This window comes from Chelonoidis abingdonii, chromosome 2 (genome assembly GCF_003597395.2).
Source record: "Chelonoidis abingdonii isolate Lonesome George chromosome 2, CheloAbing_2.0, whole genome shotgun sequence".
In the NCBI taxonomy this organism is placed as follows: Eukaryota; Metazoa; Chordata; order Testudines; family Testudinidae; genus Chelonoidis; species Chelonoidis abingdonii.
In genome coordinates this window covers 39,249,296-39,266,600 of record NC_133770.1, presented here as the reverse complement: position 1 = coordinate 39,266,600, position 17,305 = coordinate 39,249,296, and the positions used below count along the sequence as shown (strand labels likewise).

At 45.6% G+C, this 17,305-nt stretch overlaps 1 protein-coding gene across 2 annotated transcripts in view; it reads left to right on the top strand.

Annotated features, from left to right (window-relative positions):
* Positions 1–17,305, top strand: part of SPAG6 (sperm associated antigen 6) — a 63,462-nt gene that overhangs the window by 15,099 nt on the left and 31,058 nt on the right. For both annotated transcript variants that reach the window (XR_004373068.2, XM_032775652.1), the window contains exons 3-4: positions 2,860–3,026; positions 7,666–7,849. Coding sequence is in view for 1 of the 2 variants with exons in the window: in XM_032775652.1 (XP_032631543.1) it covers positions 2,860–3,026; positions 7,666–7,849 (351 nt within the window). In the remaining variant the exon portion in view is untranslated. The remainder of the gene's footprint in view (positions 1–2,859; positions 3,027–7,665; positions 7,850–17,305) is intronic.

The window sequence follows — 17,305 nt, the reverse complement described above, 5'->3', positions numbered from 1 at the left end:
TAACCCTCTGATCAAAGCAGGACCAATCCCCAACTAAACCCCTAAATGGCCCCCTCAAGGGCTGATTTTACAACCTTAGGTTTAGTAGGCCAATGCTCAAACCACTGAGCTATCCCTCCCCCACTATGTTGTTAATTTAGTCAGCTAGCTCGTAAGTGTCAGGTAGCTGTGTACATTAAATTTTATAATGGACCTAGGCCCGTAAGTGTTTTGGTCATGACCGATCAGGCCTCTGAGAACTAAATAATGAGGGTGGAATCAAGTGGTGTATTTTGTGTTCTTTCATGTTCCCAAAGGAGAACTAGCATTCTTGTCTGGCTGTTCTGTTTGGGGGAAGCTTATTTCCTGATTTGTTGCTTTGTACGTAGGGCCTTTCCACCTTGAGTATGCACAATTAGGCAGGCAAAGCCCCGTGCCTCCCTCACTGAGGACAATTTACAAGCCTGGCCATGGATCTGACATCATCAGATTAACCATCTACTCCTGTGATTGGACAGAATCTGCCACTTTCAGCTTCAAACCAGCCAAATAAGATGACACAGACACCAAAGAAATTAGTACCAGACAGACTGAGATCTGTGGCTGTAGTGCATAAAACCCTTTTAGGCACAGAGGCCTCATTGGCAATGAGAACTTCAGCAGTGTTCTGTGCCAGAACTTCACTGATGCCAAGCCTAATTTTGCCTCCTACAGAGCCACTCTGTGCACATCTTTCATTGGTGATGGGCTAAGTAACTTGGCACAAAGTTGGTAATAATTCATCTCCACTTTACGTATCCCCATAATCTATTCTGGATTATTTCTTGTACTTGGTCTCTCATCCTCTCCTTGTCTTCTATCCAGGTGAGTCTGTCTGAAACGCCAATGTATAATTTGTCAGTGGACAGTTCTAAATTTTTTCAGTCACTCATCACAAGACTCATAAAAATAACTTGTTCCATCATGGGTCCTTAACCTGGTGCTGGCAAAGTTGATGGTTTCACTGACCCCTTGGGAGAACCCTCTCTGTTCCATTTGTCACTCCAGACAGTGGGCTAGATCAGCTGATGCAAACTGGTGTAGTTGAAAAAACAGAGATAGATGGAGTATAATTACCATAGCTCTGAACATTGGAGGCTGTGATGCAGGGCCCTTGTGCCCATTGCAACCACTGCTTTACAGCTGAGGTAGCGCATCCACCAGGTCTTAGCATATGGAGGCAACACTTTCAAAGAACCACAGTTAGTATAATAAGTAACCTTCCCTCCTCTACAAATTGTGTTCTTTAGGCAGACATGCACGTATCTCCTAATTTTTGTTTTGTGTTTGTTCTTTAGGTTATATTAGATTTGGCTCTGCTTTATAGGGTATTTTATGTCAAAAATAAAATATGGTTCAAAACTGCTCTTAATTAAATTGTTTTATCTCTCTGCATAGTTTAATTATGTGAGGAACAATGTACCCAAACTCTCAATTCAGCAAGATACATCCATGATGTAAGCTCCTTAGGTTAGGGAGTTTTCTTTTTTTATGTTTGGTTAGCATGTTGTGGGCACTACCATAAATACATAATAAATAATTATTACAATAATAATAATGAAATATCAATAACTCTTCTATCTGGAGAGCAATATATTACAGCTCTTGCTCCCCAAATTAGTCGCTATAATGTATGTAATGTAATCTGGTGTAATTCCATCAATAGGTTGTGGTGGCAGCATAAATCAAGAGGAACATCCTAATATTTCATCACCAGAAGCCCAAGATGGAATTTCTTATGCATATTTGCATTTCCTTGGTAGCATATTTGTTGTTTTTTTTTTAAATCAGAGTTGAAACTGCTTCCATTTGTAAATGTTTCTGTTTATAGTTTTATATTTGAAAAAATGATTAATACTATTATGATGTCCTATGAGTATTTTAATTTTTGTTTGCTCTTAGAATTTTCAAAAGTGAGACTGGAGGATGGTTAATTATCTCTAAACTGTGTTTCTAAGAGAGGACCAAATCCTGGAGTGCCCTATGGGCATCTAAGTCTCAGAAGCACTTTAAAAACTGATTGTGGGGACTACAAGGAGTAAAATCAGCAGAGATGTTGCAAAAGAAGATTCCACATTCCCGTATGCCCAGCAGGTCTTTGCAGCTCACTGTAGAGGAAGAGAATGTAGACTAGTCACAAGAAGGACAAGGGCATAGCTGGTAGATCTATAAATGTTGTGGGTGAAAAAATCTGTGTCTGGCAAAGCAGACCTGCTACTCTTTCCATAATCTGCTATAGGAACTATAGCGTCTGTCCAGATGTCCTGGCCTATTGGGGCCAGGATGACTTCATGTAGAGCAAAGCTGAAATAAAAAGATTTTGCTTGTTTTCTCAAGATTTGCCCCAAAATACTCACCTGCATATGTATGTTGGTTTATGCCAGATGGTCTATCAGGAGAGGAGTGGAAAGATGGTTTTGTGATTATTGTGCTGGATTGGGAATGAGACTTGCTTCTTCATATGAATAACAGGGATAACAATACTTCCCTACTACACAGGGATGTTGTGGTGATAAATAAGTATCCGAGAACTTTACAAACATTAATTCAAGTGCTGGGAGGAGAGGAGGGGCAAATCAGGACCTAGATATAATACATTGCCCACACACGTGTTGCAAACACATCTTTACTTGCTGGAAAGCAGGTGGGAATGTTATAGACATTAGCAGGAACAGGCAAATATTTGATTAATTTTCAGTGGAACATTTGTGAATTTATCACAAGTTTCTGCTACTTGTAAAAGTCTTTTTAATTTTCTTTTTATGAAAAAAGTCTGTTTAGATAAATCTTTGCTTATAATATTGCCTCTTTCTTCTTCTTCTTCTTCTTAATGCAACTCAGGTGTAATGTCTTTGCTGAGGCCTCTTCTGTTGGATGTGGTCCCAACTATTCAACAGACTGCTGCTTTGGCTCTTGGGAGACTTGCCAATTATAACGATGACCTGGCAGAGGCGGTTGTTAAGGGAGACATTCTTCCACAGCTTGTATATTCATTGGCTGAACAGAATGTAAGGAATTTTTATTTTCTTAAACAATTTAACTGCCAATTAAAAAAAAAAAAACTTAATGAACTGTCTTGACTCTCAGTGCAGTAATACATGTACTGAAGTTACATACAGCATGTGCATTGGTCTCCTGGTAAGTCAAAATGTACTGTAGTCAGAATTGTAACTCAATCAGATATTTAAAAATTTTTATTCTGTATTATCTGTAATATATTCATGGGAGCTTTATTTTTCTGAAGTGTTAATGAAAGGATTTGTTTTTTTCCCCCCAAATAATTAGAAATGCTGTACAGATAATTGGTTAGAACTTGTCTTTAATTCTAAATGCTTATAAAATGCACATAAATTGAATTGCACTTATCCTATAGTTACCATCTCCAAACGTGAACATTTGGAAACTTGTATAGCATGAGGAATATAAAATCTAATTATTGGCACAGACACAGTACAAGACATTAAAAGGATTTAATCTGCTTGTTTGTCAAATAAAATGTGATATGATATAGCACAAATATATCTGACAGGCTCTCCCCCACTTTTTCTACAGTTTTTGGATGGATTCCAATTTTAGGATCCTAACTTAGGTTAACAGCAATGTTTTCAAACATGGTTCCTAGTGATTGGAAAATATAGAAATTTGAGAGTTATAATATGGCTACAATTCCAATTTATTTAACTGAATTTAGATTGTAGTTTTGTTGTTTTAGATTTAGAGGAATTCAAATATCAGTGCTTATCACTGAAATGAAATTACATAGTTTTTCATCTTTTGAGGATTCAGAAGTAATCACTAATGAAATAATATTTTCATTGTTGCATATCTGATTAATACTTCTGCAGTCATAATAAAAATTCCATATTATGATTGAAGGGAATCACCCATTCATTCTAAAATATGTATATAGTATGGAACAAAGTAGGACTTAACCAAATTATTTATAACTTTATCTATTTAACGATTTTAAAGAGAGAAAATTATCGTCTTTGTTGTTTGATGTTACGCCATTTATTTAATAGGAGAAACTATACAAAGTTAGCATAGATGCCTTGACTTATCTTTTCCATTTTAGTGTCTATACTGTCAATGCATCCAGGAGACGGCTGTGATTCAAAATCACTTGGGGCATCAGCAAGATTAGTGTGAGGTCACAGAAGGCCTACCGTGCTTTAGAGACTGAGGGCAAGTGAAGGAAACTAATTATCCAGTTCATACAGAGTTTAGCAAGACATGCAAGTAATTTGTTAGTTCCTATGGGCAATTCCCTATGCATTCCTGTTCCATTCATTTTATGCATCGGTATCAAAAAGGATTAGATCCTGTGAGTACTCTATAGTGGAACTTTCATTGACTTGTACATGTGCAGGATTTACAGGATCAAGCATCTGATCAGTATTTTATCATATAAACTGAGTGAAAATAAAAAAGTTTTTATAGCACATTCTAAATGTTTTTGTGAATGTTTTATTTCAAGAGCAACATATTGTGAATAAGAATAAACCCTAAAGAGTGCCTTTCCCACAGTATAAAAGGAATAATGCACATGCACACATAGGAGGGTGTATATTGGGGCAGATTCTCAGCTGGTGTAAATTGGCATAGCTCCATTGACTTCAATGGAGCTATGCTAGTTTACATCAGCTGAGGATCTGCCCTATCATGGATATACTATTCCTATTAAATTATGCTTTGGGCAGAGAGATGTATCTTTTTAGGGTTGTTATTATTATTCTTCAAAATATCTTTTACATTAAAGGCAACTGTCATAAACAGATAGTAGGAGTTAATAGAACAGAAGTACTTTATATCTCTTTTGACTGTAAAGGGTTAACAAGTTCATTAAGCCTGGCTGTTACCTGATCAGAGAACCAATCAGGAGACAGGATACTTTCAAATCTGGAGGGAAGGAAGTTTTTGTGTGTGCTGTTAGTTTTTGGTGGTTGTTCTCTCTGCGTTCTGAGAGTGACCAGACCTGCAACCAGGTTTCTCTCCAATCTCTCCAATACAGGCTCTTATAAGTTCAGAACAGTGAGTACTAGGTAGATAAGGCGAGTTAGGCTTAATGTTTGTTTTCTTTATTTGCAAATGTGCATTTGGTTGGAAGGAGTTTAATTGTGCATTTGGTGAAAGAGTTCAATTTGTATTTTGCTGAAAGGATTTTAATTTATGCTTGTATACTTAGGCTGGGAAGGTATTCCAGTGTCTATAGCTGAAAACCTGTACTATTCCAACTTAAATTTTACAAAGATAAATTTTTACTGTTTTTCTCTCTTTAATTAAAGTTTCTTGTTAGAACCTGATTGTTTTTTTCTTTGGTGTGAGACCCCAGGGACGGGGTCTGGATTCACCAGGGAAGGTGGGGAGAAGGAGGAAGGGGAGAGAGAGAGGCTAATTTCTCTCTGTGTCAGGATTACTTTCTCTCTCAGGAAGAGTCTGGGAGGGGGAAAGAGAAGGAGGGGGGAGGTGAATTTTCCTCTCTGTTTAAAGATTCAAGGAGTTTGAATCATAGTGATCTTCCAGGGTAACCCAGGGAGGGAAGCCTGGGAGAAGGCAACGTGGCGGGAAAGGGTTTACTTTCCTTGTGTTAAGATCCAGAGGATCTGGGTCTTGGGGTTCCCCGGGCAAGATTTTGGGGGGACCAGAGTGTACCAGGCACTGGAATTCCTGGTTGGTGGCAGCGCTACAGGTTCTAGGCTGGTAGTTAAGCTTAGAGGGATTCATGCTGGTATCCCATCTTTTGGACGCTAAGGTTCAGAGTGGGGAATTGTACCATGACAGCAACCTATTCTTCTATTTTAGAACCAGGTTCTTCTGCCACTGAAGTCCTGGGGAGTTCTGCCATTTTAACTTCATTGGGATCAGGCCCTTAGGCTAACCTCTGTCAGTTTGCACATTAACTACATGAAGACTAGATTTTGCCTGGCCCATTTTTAGAGGTGTAGCATGGTTCAGTTAGGAAATTGCCTAGTAGGTTGGCCACAGCTCATCAATTTCCAAAGTCTTGAGGGAGGGGGCCTTATCAGGCAGTCTGGGGGCGTGATAGCCAAGTTACAGTCTGTCCTTCTCTGAGTTGCCCTCAATTGGGCTGAGGTAGAGGGAAGGGTAGGGAGAGCTGGGCCCTCCTTCTCGACTGGATTCTGGATCCAAAGGGAGGATGCGGGCGGTGATGCTTCCATCCCCTCTAACTGATATCCCAGGTCAGCCTCCCTTGGCCCACTTCCTACCTTCTCAGTGCTCTCTTCAGTTTGGGGCATGGTCACAGCCCTCTGGTTCCCTCCTTACAGAAGGTTGTTCAAGCAGTCTCAGTGATTCAGGTAGTCAGCTGGGGTTTCCAAATTGCGATGTCCAACGATTTCCCCCTTGTTAGACAGAAGGGGAAAGAAAAAGTGGTCAGGCCTCTGGCTGCCCAGTAAGGCCTTATCCACAGTCCAGGTCCTTCTCCATACTGGCTTCCTTCTTGCAGACAGCCTTTCCTTCACTCTTGCCACAGCTTGATTGCCAGAGTCCCGTTTTAAGCAGGTCCTCCGTTTGGAGTATATTCTGCAGCTGCTTAAAAGGTGGGGCCTTCTTAGCTTGGTCTTGCTCCTTTAGTCTTAGTGAGGGGTCCGTCAGTCCCTTCACAATAGGCATGTAGGAGGTATTGGCCCATGGATGCTTCACAGTCACCTGTGCAGTCGCCACACACAGTCAAGGCACAATCTTGGTGTTTGCTCAGAGAAAGCACAAGGACTGCTCCCTTCTAGTGTCCACAGGGCACAAGGAACCCAAAGGGGTGAGGGAAGAGAGATGGCCAGGTGCACAAAGGGGAGCATGCTATGCTGTCCTAAGACAGTTAGAGATGAAGGGTGATCCAGTGTTTAGGATACTGGCTTGGGACTTGAGAGACATTGAGCAGATCATTTAGGGCCAGTGTTTTAATAGTATATAGGTACTTAATGATTCACATAGGCAGCCAGTGGGATTTATAACAGCACATAAAGCAGGCTAGGTGCCTAAGTCTCATTGACTTCATTGAAACTTAGGCACCTAACTCACTTAGGAGCTTTTGAAAATCTTATTAGGTATCTATCTGCATCATTAGGTGCCTAAATACTTTTGAAAATCCGGCCATTAGTTTGTGCATTCCCCATCTGTAAGATGGAAGTAATGTTATTGGGCCTGTGAGGATAAATACATTCTACAGTAGTGGAGGCCATATAAATGCCATAGACAGAATCTGTCCTGGAGCTTGCCCTGCGCTGGGGGCAGATTGGTGCATATCATATACAGTCGGATCCAACAGGTCAGATTTCTTGTATTTGTCTAGCTCTTGTGAGCATTCATTTATGCAAATATATGTATCTTTCCTGTTATCTTTTAGTCACACCTCCTCAACCCTCCCATTTTGTCTATGTGTTTACCTATTGCATACTGTCAGCATCTTAGATTGTGAGCTGACTAGGGCAGGGTCTGTATGTGTTAATTGTTTGTCCAGTGTCTTGTACAATGAAGCCCTCATCCTTAATTTGGGTACTTATGTGCTACAGCAATAGAAATTAATCAATAGTAATAATAAAATAGTTCTTTTAGTATTTGTTCTGATCTTTTTGATTTTTGAAGTAATGATATTAGTAAAAATGTATGTTTTGTTTCCAATTTGTGTAGCGTTTCTACAAAAAAGCAGCTGCATTTGTGTTAAGAGCCGTTGGTAAACATTCTCCTCAGCTAGCTCAAGCGATAGTTGATTGTGGAGCATTGGATACACTTGTGATTTGCTTGGAAGATTTTGACCCTGGAGTAAAGGAAGCTGCAGCATGGGCACTTGGGTATATTGCCAGACATAATGCAGGTAATAGATTTTGTGTGTACTTTCTTACACCATAATATTGTTTGTTTAAAAGTGATTACACGTTGTGATATGTTGATTTATTGTAATTTATAACTCAGAAAATGATTCCCCCCTGACATTAGATCTTACATGTGGAACTGAATTCTACTCTATTTTACCAATCTACCAAGTTTAGATCTTGTGTAACACCTGCATATTTGGCAGCCCTTAATGCCTGGCAACATGAGAGAGAGGCATTCCCCCATAAAATGCCCTTTGACTTAGGGGGAGATGCATTGTGGTGGGGGCCAGCAAACCACAGATTCTGACTTCATGTCTTTTACTGAGTGGTTTTAATATTTCTGTGCACTTCACAGCTCTTATTACTGAACAAGGACTCCTAACTCCTCCAGCATTCATTCCTTTAATTTAACTAATAGCATAGCTGAGAGGTTGTACAACATCACTTCTGGGAAGACTGGGAATAGAACTGATGTCCCCCAACATCACAGAACCAAATCTCATCTGCTTGGCTGCACTGACTTTCAGAACAAACATGCCAAATCTATTGGTTTGACTATGCTGTTTGTAATCATTGTTCTTAACCTCTAGACCACACTCTTCTCCCAGAGCCAGGAACAGATCTCAGGAATCTGGTACCCAACAGTCCACGACTCTTTCACATATAGTTGTGTAATGCTAGTTGTAATGTGTATATCATGTTCCTATTTAAGGGCTGATCCAGGGTAATAGCTTACTTCTACCAGCTATTCATTTAGTTCAAGTGGTAGAGGGTTGTGCTGTGGAGTTAAGGGTTGTGAGGTCAAACTCCCTTGACCACTTGTATTTGGGGGGGAAATAGCTGGTGTTTATTTGGATGAAAGAGCTTAGTGTGTTGACCCTGGAATAATTGTAGCTGTTGAAATGATTTTATATTCTAAAACATTGTATTTAGTATGAATTTGAATGTTGTCTTTTGTTGTTTTTATGTGGATGGGCACTTAATTATAGATTGTGGGAGATCTTGCTTATATGTCCAGAGAGTAGGAGACTTTGCTTGTGTAAGCTCCCAAAAGGTCAGCACTTGACTTAATACAGTCATCTTTCCAGAACTTCTATCCATGTAGACCAAGCTCCTACCTCTTCTTGATGTCCAGCCCTCTTCCCATCCCGTTTTCTTTTAGTGAAGCACTGTGCCAGCTCCTCCAGTCCAACACTGCTACTTTGAACATTATGATACCACGTGGTGAGATTATTTGAGCCATAAGTGTAAATGTCTCATTACAAAGGGTCAGGCATGGTCCACAAGCTGGAGAAAGAAATATGGAAAGAAAGGTGGGAAAGAAAACACTTTAATTTCCTAAGCACACATAAAAAAAGATTCAAGTGTAATTAATAGGAAATAGCTTCTGCTGGTTCTTCTTTGAGTGCTTGCTCATATCCATTCCAGTTAGGTGTGCGCGCGCCACGTGGACATTCGTCAGAAGATTTTTACCCTAACAACACTCGGTGGGTCGGCTGGGCGCCCCCTGGAGTGGTGCTGCCGTGGCGCCGGATATATACCCTGCCAACCCAAGCGCCCCTCAATTCCTTCTTACCACCTGTGTCGGTCGTTGGAACAGTGGAGTGCGGTTTCACTGACCTCCACCTCCCTAGCTACTCGAGGTTCTCTAGTTATTTTGTTGTGTGTATAGTTCAAAGTTATATAGTTATAGTTAATTTTTATTGTTCATAGTTAGTGTATAGTTAAGAGGGGTTCGGGGATTAGCCCCTTCCCCACACCCGGTGCCGGGGCCCATGCCCGGTTCACCGGGTTTCAAACCGTGCTCAGCCTGTCATAAGCCGATGCCGACAGGAGATCCACACGACTCCTGCCTTAAGTGCCTCGGGGAATCTCACCTGACAGATAAGTGTCACGTTTGCAAGGCTTTTAAGCCGAGAACAAAAAAAGAGCGGGACTTTCGGCTAACGCAGCTCCTCATGGAGGCGGCTCTTACCCCTCTGCCTTCGGCACTGAGCGCTGGTCAATCGGCGGGCAGAAGCACCTCCTCGGCACTGGACCGCGACGGTACTGCCAAGGCCTCTCGGCACTGGCCGTTGCCAGCACCAAAGTCGACTCGGCACCACTCCCTCTCCCTGAGGTCGAGAAAGCCTAAGACTCCTGCTGCTTCCGTGCCACCTGCAGCCACAGCCAGAGAGCTCATCTAAGTCGGATTGCCTGGCACCGACACCTGCCGCTGCACCGACGACGTCGGCACCGTCAATTCTGGTCCCACGAGGGCTGTCGAGTCCGGTGTCTGACAGCTCCCCGGCATGTGCCGTGGTTGAGCTTACTGTTCCCTCCACGCCGAAGACATTCTCAACGGCGAGGGATCTGATTGCCATGACAGAGTTGACGCTGGCTCAACCCCCGGCACCGCCAGTGCGGGTAATACAGTCTATCGGCAAGCCTGCCTTGATAAGACCATCCTCTGTTGGCACAGCAGAGCGGCACCATTCACGATCACTGTCCCGCAGACACTCCAGGTCCCGTCGGTGCTCCTGCTCCCGCCGCCGCTCGCAGTCCCGGTACCATTCTCCTCCTCGGTACTGGTCGCGCTTGCGGCACCGGTCGGTATCCCCTTCGTCGGCCTGCTACTCTCGGCACTGTTCCAGCTCCTGGCACGCTCCAGGCACCGTGACTTCTGTAGCCGCTCCCGACGTCGAGCCTCGAGATCTCGGTTGACCTCCTGGCACCACTCCGGTCTCAGGTCCCGATCTCGTTCCCGGTACCGGTATGCCTCCCGGTACCGGTCCCCGGTGACAAGTAGGGCAAGGTCCGCTAGAGACAGAGATTCTGCCCAGGGCTTTACAGCACCTCCATGGCCATCCAGACATGCATCGGTGTCGTCCCACGCGGACAGCTCTTATGCTCAGGACCGCGATTCTGGTGTGCCCACCAGAGTCTTCCAAGAGACCCAGGCCCAGGACCAAGGACCCCATCAGTGGTCTTTCTGGACACCTTGGGCGTACCACCAGGCCCAAGGAGTACCAGTAGTTCCGTCCCACTCTGTCTCATTAGAGCACCGAGTGCCAGAGGCGACGGTTAGCCATCCCCCTCCGACTGCTGTAGAGGAAGCCTCATTTCACCCACCGGACTCCCAGGTTCCTCTGGAGCAGGAGATCGCCCAAGAGCAACAGGCCACCCAGGACCCGCTCGTCGCCGGCATCTCCTCTTCCTCTTCTCCAGATGAGGCAGTGGCAGGAACATCCTCCTCGGGCCCTCCTCCAATCAACTTGAGAGCCCATCAGGACCTCCTAAGGAGGGTAGCACTCAATATGAACCTCCAGGTGGAGGAGGTCCCGGAGGTAGAGGACCCGGTAGTGGACAGTCTATTCGGCGGATGCCCCACTAGAGTGGCCTACCATTTATTCGGACCATCCAGGCGAATGCCGATACTATATATGGCAGTCCCAGCCTCTATCCCTCCTGCGGCCAGGGAGTCGAGCGTAAATATATGGTGCCCTCTAAAAAGGGTACGAGTACTTGTATGTCCATCCTCCTCCCTGCCTCACTAGTCGTTCCAGTCTGTTAATGAGAGGGAATGCCATGGCCAGCAGGCGCCAGCCCCGAAATCGAAGGAGGCTAGGCGAAAGGACCTACTCGGCCGCCCAAGGTGTACTCAGCAGGGGCCCTACAGCTCCGGGTGGCAAATCAACAAGCCTTGCTTAGCTCGCTATAATTATAACACCTGGGTGGCAGGTGGGTAAGTTACGGAGCTTCTCCCTCAAGACTCCCGCCAAGAGTTCGCTGCCCTCTTGGAGGAAGGGAAAAAGGTGGCCAGAACTTCCCTCCAGGCCTCAATGTTGGATGCAGCAGACTCAGCAGCCAGGACTCTGGCCTCGGGTGTTGCCATGAGGCGCATCTCATGGCTTCAGGTTTCAAACCTCCCACTGGAGCTGCAGTATACCATTCAGGACTTGCCATTTGATGGTAAAAGGCCTCTTCTCGGAAAAGACTGACCCAGGCTGCAAAGCCTGAAAGGACAACAGGGTCATAATGCCGCTCTCTCGGCATGCATACGCCGGTGACCCAACGCAGGCCTTTCGTCCCCAGCCTCACCGCCCATACTCTGTGCCTAGACTAGACAAAGACAGGACTTCAGCAGATGGCGTGGCCGAGGTGGTTGCAGATGACCATCAGGACCCCAAGGGGGCTAAAATCAAGGTCCCTCGAAACCACCACCAGGACCAAAGACGAACTTTTGAAGGTGTGCCCGAGGGCGGCGTACCAGTTACAGGCCAGGATCCCTCTCCTCCCTTCTCAAACCGTCTCTCCTACTTCCTCCTGGTGTGGTCCTAGTTAACTTCAGATCACTGGGTCCTATGCACGATGGAGTATGGGTACCACCTCCAATTTATTTCAACCCCGCCCTCCCACCCTCCAACCCTGTCCCTCTTCAGGGACCCCTGTCACGATCAATTCCTCTTACAAGAGGTGCGGACGCTCCTCGCCATAGGAGCCATAGAGGAGGTACTGATGGACGAAAGGGGCAAGGGGGTTTACTCCTGTTATTTCCTAATCCCCAAGTCTAAGGGAGGTCTCAGACCTATCCTAGACCTGCGAGGACTCAACCAGTTTATGATAAAGTTAAAGTTCCGTATAGTATCCCTGGGGAACATTATCCCGTCCTTGGATCCTGGAGACTGGTATGCCGCCCTCGATATGAAGGACGCGTACTTTCACATCGCTATCTTTCCTCCGCGCTTTGTAGCCAACCGTCAGCACTTCCAGTTTACGGTCCTGCCGTTTGGCCTTTGTACAGCTCCAAGGGTATTTACAAAGTGTATGCCTACCTCCGCTGACGTCAGATACATGTTTTTCCATTTCTGGATGATTGGCTCATCCAAGGGGCCTCCGAGACACAAGTCACTCAGCGTGTGGGCATCGTCAAGGACCTATTCACACGTCTAGGCCTGATGATCAATATAGAAAAATCCACTCTGGTTCCCACGCAGAGGTTAGACTTCATAGGAGCTATTCTGGACTCCAATCTAGCCAGAGTCTGCTTACCACAGCCGCGGTTTCAGGCGATGGCAACAATCATCCAAGGTCTACAGAATTTCCCGACGACCTCGGGTTGCACTTGTCTTGGTCTCCTGGGTTACATGGCTGCCTTCACGTTTCTAACCAAACACGCCAGGTTCCCCCTCCGTCCTCTCCAAGTTTGGCTCAACTCGGTATACCGCCCGGGCAGGGACCCGATAGACATGATAGTCACCATTCCCTCGAGCATCCTAGGCTCCCTAGAATGGTGGCTAACTCCCTCCCTGGTTTTGTGCAGGGATGCCGTTCCATCCGCCCCAGCCCTCAATGTCCCTGACAACGGAGGCGTCATCTCTCGGCTGGGGTGCTCACCTCGGTCACCTTCGTACTCAAGGCCTTTGGTCTTCTCAGGAGCTGGTATTACACATAAATGTCCAAGAACTGAGAGCAGTCCGCCTGGTGTGCCAGGCGTTCCAGCAACAGTTGCGAGGCTGTTGTGTCTTCAGTGTTTACAGACAACACAACGGCCATGTACTACAAAAACAAACAGGGAGGGACACGGTCCTCCCCCTTTGTCAGGAGGCCATCCAACTCTGGGACTTTTGCATAGCCCACTCGATAGATCTGGTAGCGTCCTTTTCTCCCAGGTATTCGGAACACCTGGCGGATCGACTCAGCAGGTCTTTCCTGTCTCACGAGTGGTCGATCCACCCAGATGTTATGCATTCTGTTTTCCAGAAGTGGGGATTTCCCCACAGAACCTGTTTGCTTCCGCGAGAACAGGAAATGCCAGATGTTCTGCTCCTTCCAAGGTCTCTCCCCGGATCGATCTCGGACGCTTTCCTGATGCCGTGGAAGAGCCAGCTCCTTTATGCCTTCCCACCGTTCCTGCTGGTTCACAAGGTCCTGCTGAAACTCCGCAGGGACAGAGCGCGCATCATCATGATCGCTCCAGCGTGGCCCAGGCAGCACTGGTACACCACGTTGCTCGACCTGTTGATAGCCAACCAATTACCCTGCCACTCCACCCAGACCTCATAACTCAGGACACGGCAGGCTTCGCCACCGGACCTGCAGGCTCTTCACCTCACGGCGTGGCTGCTGCGTGGCTAAACCAGTCAGAGTTACGTTGCTCTGAATCAGTACGACAAGTTCTCCTGGGTAGCAGGAAGCCTTCCACCCGGTCAACGTACCTGGCCAAGTGGAAGCGTTTCTCCTGCTGGTGCGAAACGCTTAATCTTACTCCCACTGAGGTCTCGATCCCCTCTATTTTGGACTACCTCTGGTCTCTCAAACAGCAGGGCCTAGCAGTATCATCACTGAGGGTACACTTGGCAGCCATCTCTACCTTCCACCCAGGTGAAGGTGGTCGTTCCGTGTTCTCACACCCTATGGTTTCGAGGTTCCTCAAGGGCTTGGAGCACTTATACCCCAAGTACGCCGCCCAGCCCCAACCTGGGACCTCAACCTGGTTTAACCAGACTTATGTCTCCCCATTCGAGCCGTTAGCAACCTGCTCGCTACTATACCTGTCTTGGAAGACAGCTTTCCTCGTAGCCATTACATTGGCCAGACGAGTCTCCGAGCTTAGGGCTCTTACGGTGGATCCGCCGTACACTGTGTTCCACAAGGACAAGGTGCAGTTGCGACCACACCCGGCTTTTCCTCCCTAAGGTGGTTTCAGCCTTTCATGTTAACAGGACATCTTTTCCCAGTCGTCTTCCCGAAGCCACACTCAACGCGATGGGAGCAACAATTGCACTCCCTGGACGTCCGTAGAGCGCTCGCATTTTATATATTGAGCGGACAAAACCGTTTTGTAAAATGCGCCCCAACTCTTTGTGCGTAGCAGACCGAATGAAAGGCCTACCTGTTTCCTCTCAGAGGATCTCATCTTGGGTGACGGCGTGCATCTGCACTTGTTATGGTTTGGCTCATATTTCCCCAAGCCACATCCTCGTGCAGTCTACCAAGGCTCAGGCTTCATCTGTCGCCTTCCTGGCTCGTGTACCTATCCAGGAGATATGTCGCGCAGCTACCTGGTCCTCGGTCCACACCTTTGCTTTGCATTATGCTCTAGTTCAACAGTCAAGAGATGATGCATCCTTTGGCTCAGCAGTTCTACATTCTGCCACATCTCACTCTGACCCCACTGCCTAGGTAAGGCTTGGGAATCACCTACCTGGAATGGATATGAGCAAGCGCTCGAAGAAGAAAAGACCGTTACTCACCTTTGTAACTGTTGTTCTTTGAGATGTGTTGCTCATATCCATTCCAAACCTGACCTCCTTCCCCACTGTCGGAGTAGCCGGCAAGAAGGAACTGAGGGGCGGTTGGGTTGGCAGGGGTATATATCCGGCACCCAGCCGACCCACCGAGTGTTGCTAGGGTAAAAATCTTCCAACGAACGTGCACTCGGCGCGCGCACACCTAACTGGAATGGATCACCCCCAAACTTGTAAGTCCTAGAACTGCAGTTCTTTTTCAGGTGATTTCAAGTATTGTCTGAGTAATTGACCCTAATTTCAGACTGCTTCAGTGAATGTGTGATCTTGTCCCATCAGGTCCACTTAGATAATTGGCTAGGTGATAGTACTGATAAAAAGGATCTGGGGGTTATAGTGAATCACAAATTGAATATGAGTCAACAGTGTGATGCAGGTGTGAAAAAGTCTAATGTAATTCTCAGGTATTTTATCAAGAACGTCGTATATAAGACACGGGAGGTGACTGTCTCATTCCACTCTGCACTGGTGAGACCTCAGCTGAAGCACTGTCTGCAATTCTGGGCTCCATGCTTTAGGAAAGATGTGGATAATTGGAAACAGTCCAGAGGAGTGCAACAAAAATGCTGCCAAGTTTAGTAAACCTGGCCTGTGAGGAAAGATTAAAATAACTAGGCATGTTTAGTCTTGAGAAAAGAAGACAAGAGGGGAGGACCTGATAAGAAATACGTTAAGGGCTGTTACAAAGAGGAGGTTATCAATTGTTCTCCATGTCCACTGAAGGCAGGACAAGAAGTAATGGGCTTAATTTCAGGGAGATTTAGGTTCAATATTAGGGAAAAATTTTCTAATGATAAAGGTAGTTAAGTTCTGGAATAGGCTTCCCAGGGGCATTGTGGAATCCCCATCTTTGGAGGCTTTTAAGAACAGGTTGGACAAACACCTGTCAAGGATAGTCTAGGTTTACTTGGTCCTGCTTCAGCGCAGGGGACTATACTTGATGACCTCTCAAGGAACTTTCCAGCCCTACATTTCTATGATTATATGAAAACAAGCCACATTCTTGAAGGTGTAACACTAGCATGTCTCAGGGCATTGGTAGGAGAGAGAGCTTTGCACCTATTTGTCACCAGTTTTAATCCAGTCCAATTCAGTAGGGATTAAAAATTTCCATCAAATGGATGTTTGGTGGCCCCTGTATGAGAGAAGTTTGACAGATATCAGTTCCAGCTCCTGTATCATAAGCTATGCTTTGCATGAATTGGCAGACTTGAGAGAGAGAGATGAACAACTGGATGAATCATGGAGACTGAAATACCCCTGTTTTCCCTAAGGGAAGGTGTTCTCCTCACTCCTGCACCCTGTTCAGGGTTGATGAGTGTTGGCAGTGTCTGGGACTTCATCAGAGCCATCAAGCAAATTCCTCTCATCAGCAATACATTCATACAATTTGTTTAATACTAATGTTATTGTTATATGCAAATTAGTTCATTAAAATGTACATAAAATGTTACACATGAAGGGGACTTTTTCATACCATGAAGCTAAAGCCCTGGAATCCCCCTCTCTCTGAGTCTAGGACTTGGATCCTAGTTGTTGCACAAAATTTGGTGGTTATGATTTTAGTTTATAAATGAATAGAAATAAGGCCTGGTTGGTGGCTTAGCACTGTCATCTCATGGCTTCATAGAGAGAACAATAGCTGGAATACTTATCTCACTTCTTCATAAAGATGTCTGAGTATTGTGTCAATCCTGTGCCAGCTTCAACTGACTGATTTGGGTAGGATACAATGTTCTACAGGTGACAAACGACATAGGGCCCAGTCCAACTCCCCCTGAGGTAAATGGGAGTTTTGCATTTGTGATAGCTGCCATCTTGGTCAACATACGAGAAAGATTGAACCCAGAGCTGCTACAGGTCATATGGGGCCACCAAACATCAAGAGCCAAGGCTCTGTAGCTGTGTAACATAACAACTCCTATCCTTTGCAGAGTGGCACACAGGAAGGACCTGTACACATTCACTAGTGGCAGGTTTCACAGAGGTAGCTGTGTTAGTCTGTGTCAGCAAAAACAATGAGGAGTCCTTGTGGCACCTGTCATAAACAGATAGCTAAGGGTTAATGTTTCTTTTACCTGTAAAGGGTTAACAAAGGGAACCAAACACCTGACCAGAGGACCAATCAGGAAACCGGATTTTTCAAAGCTCAGGGAGGGAAGTTTT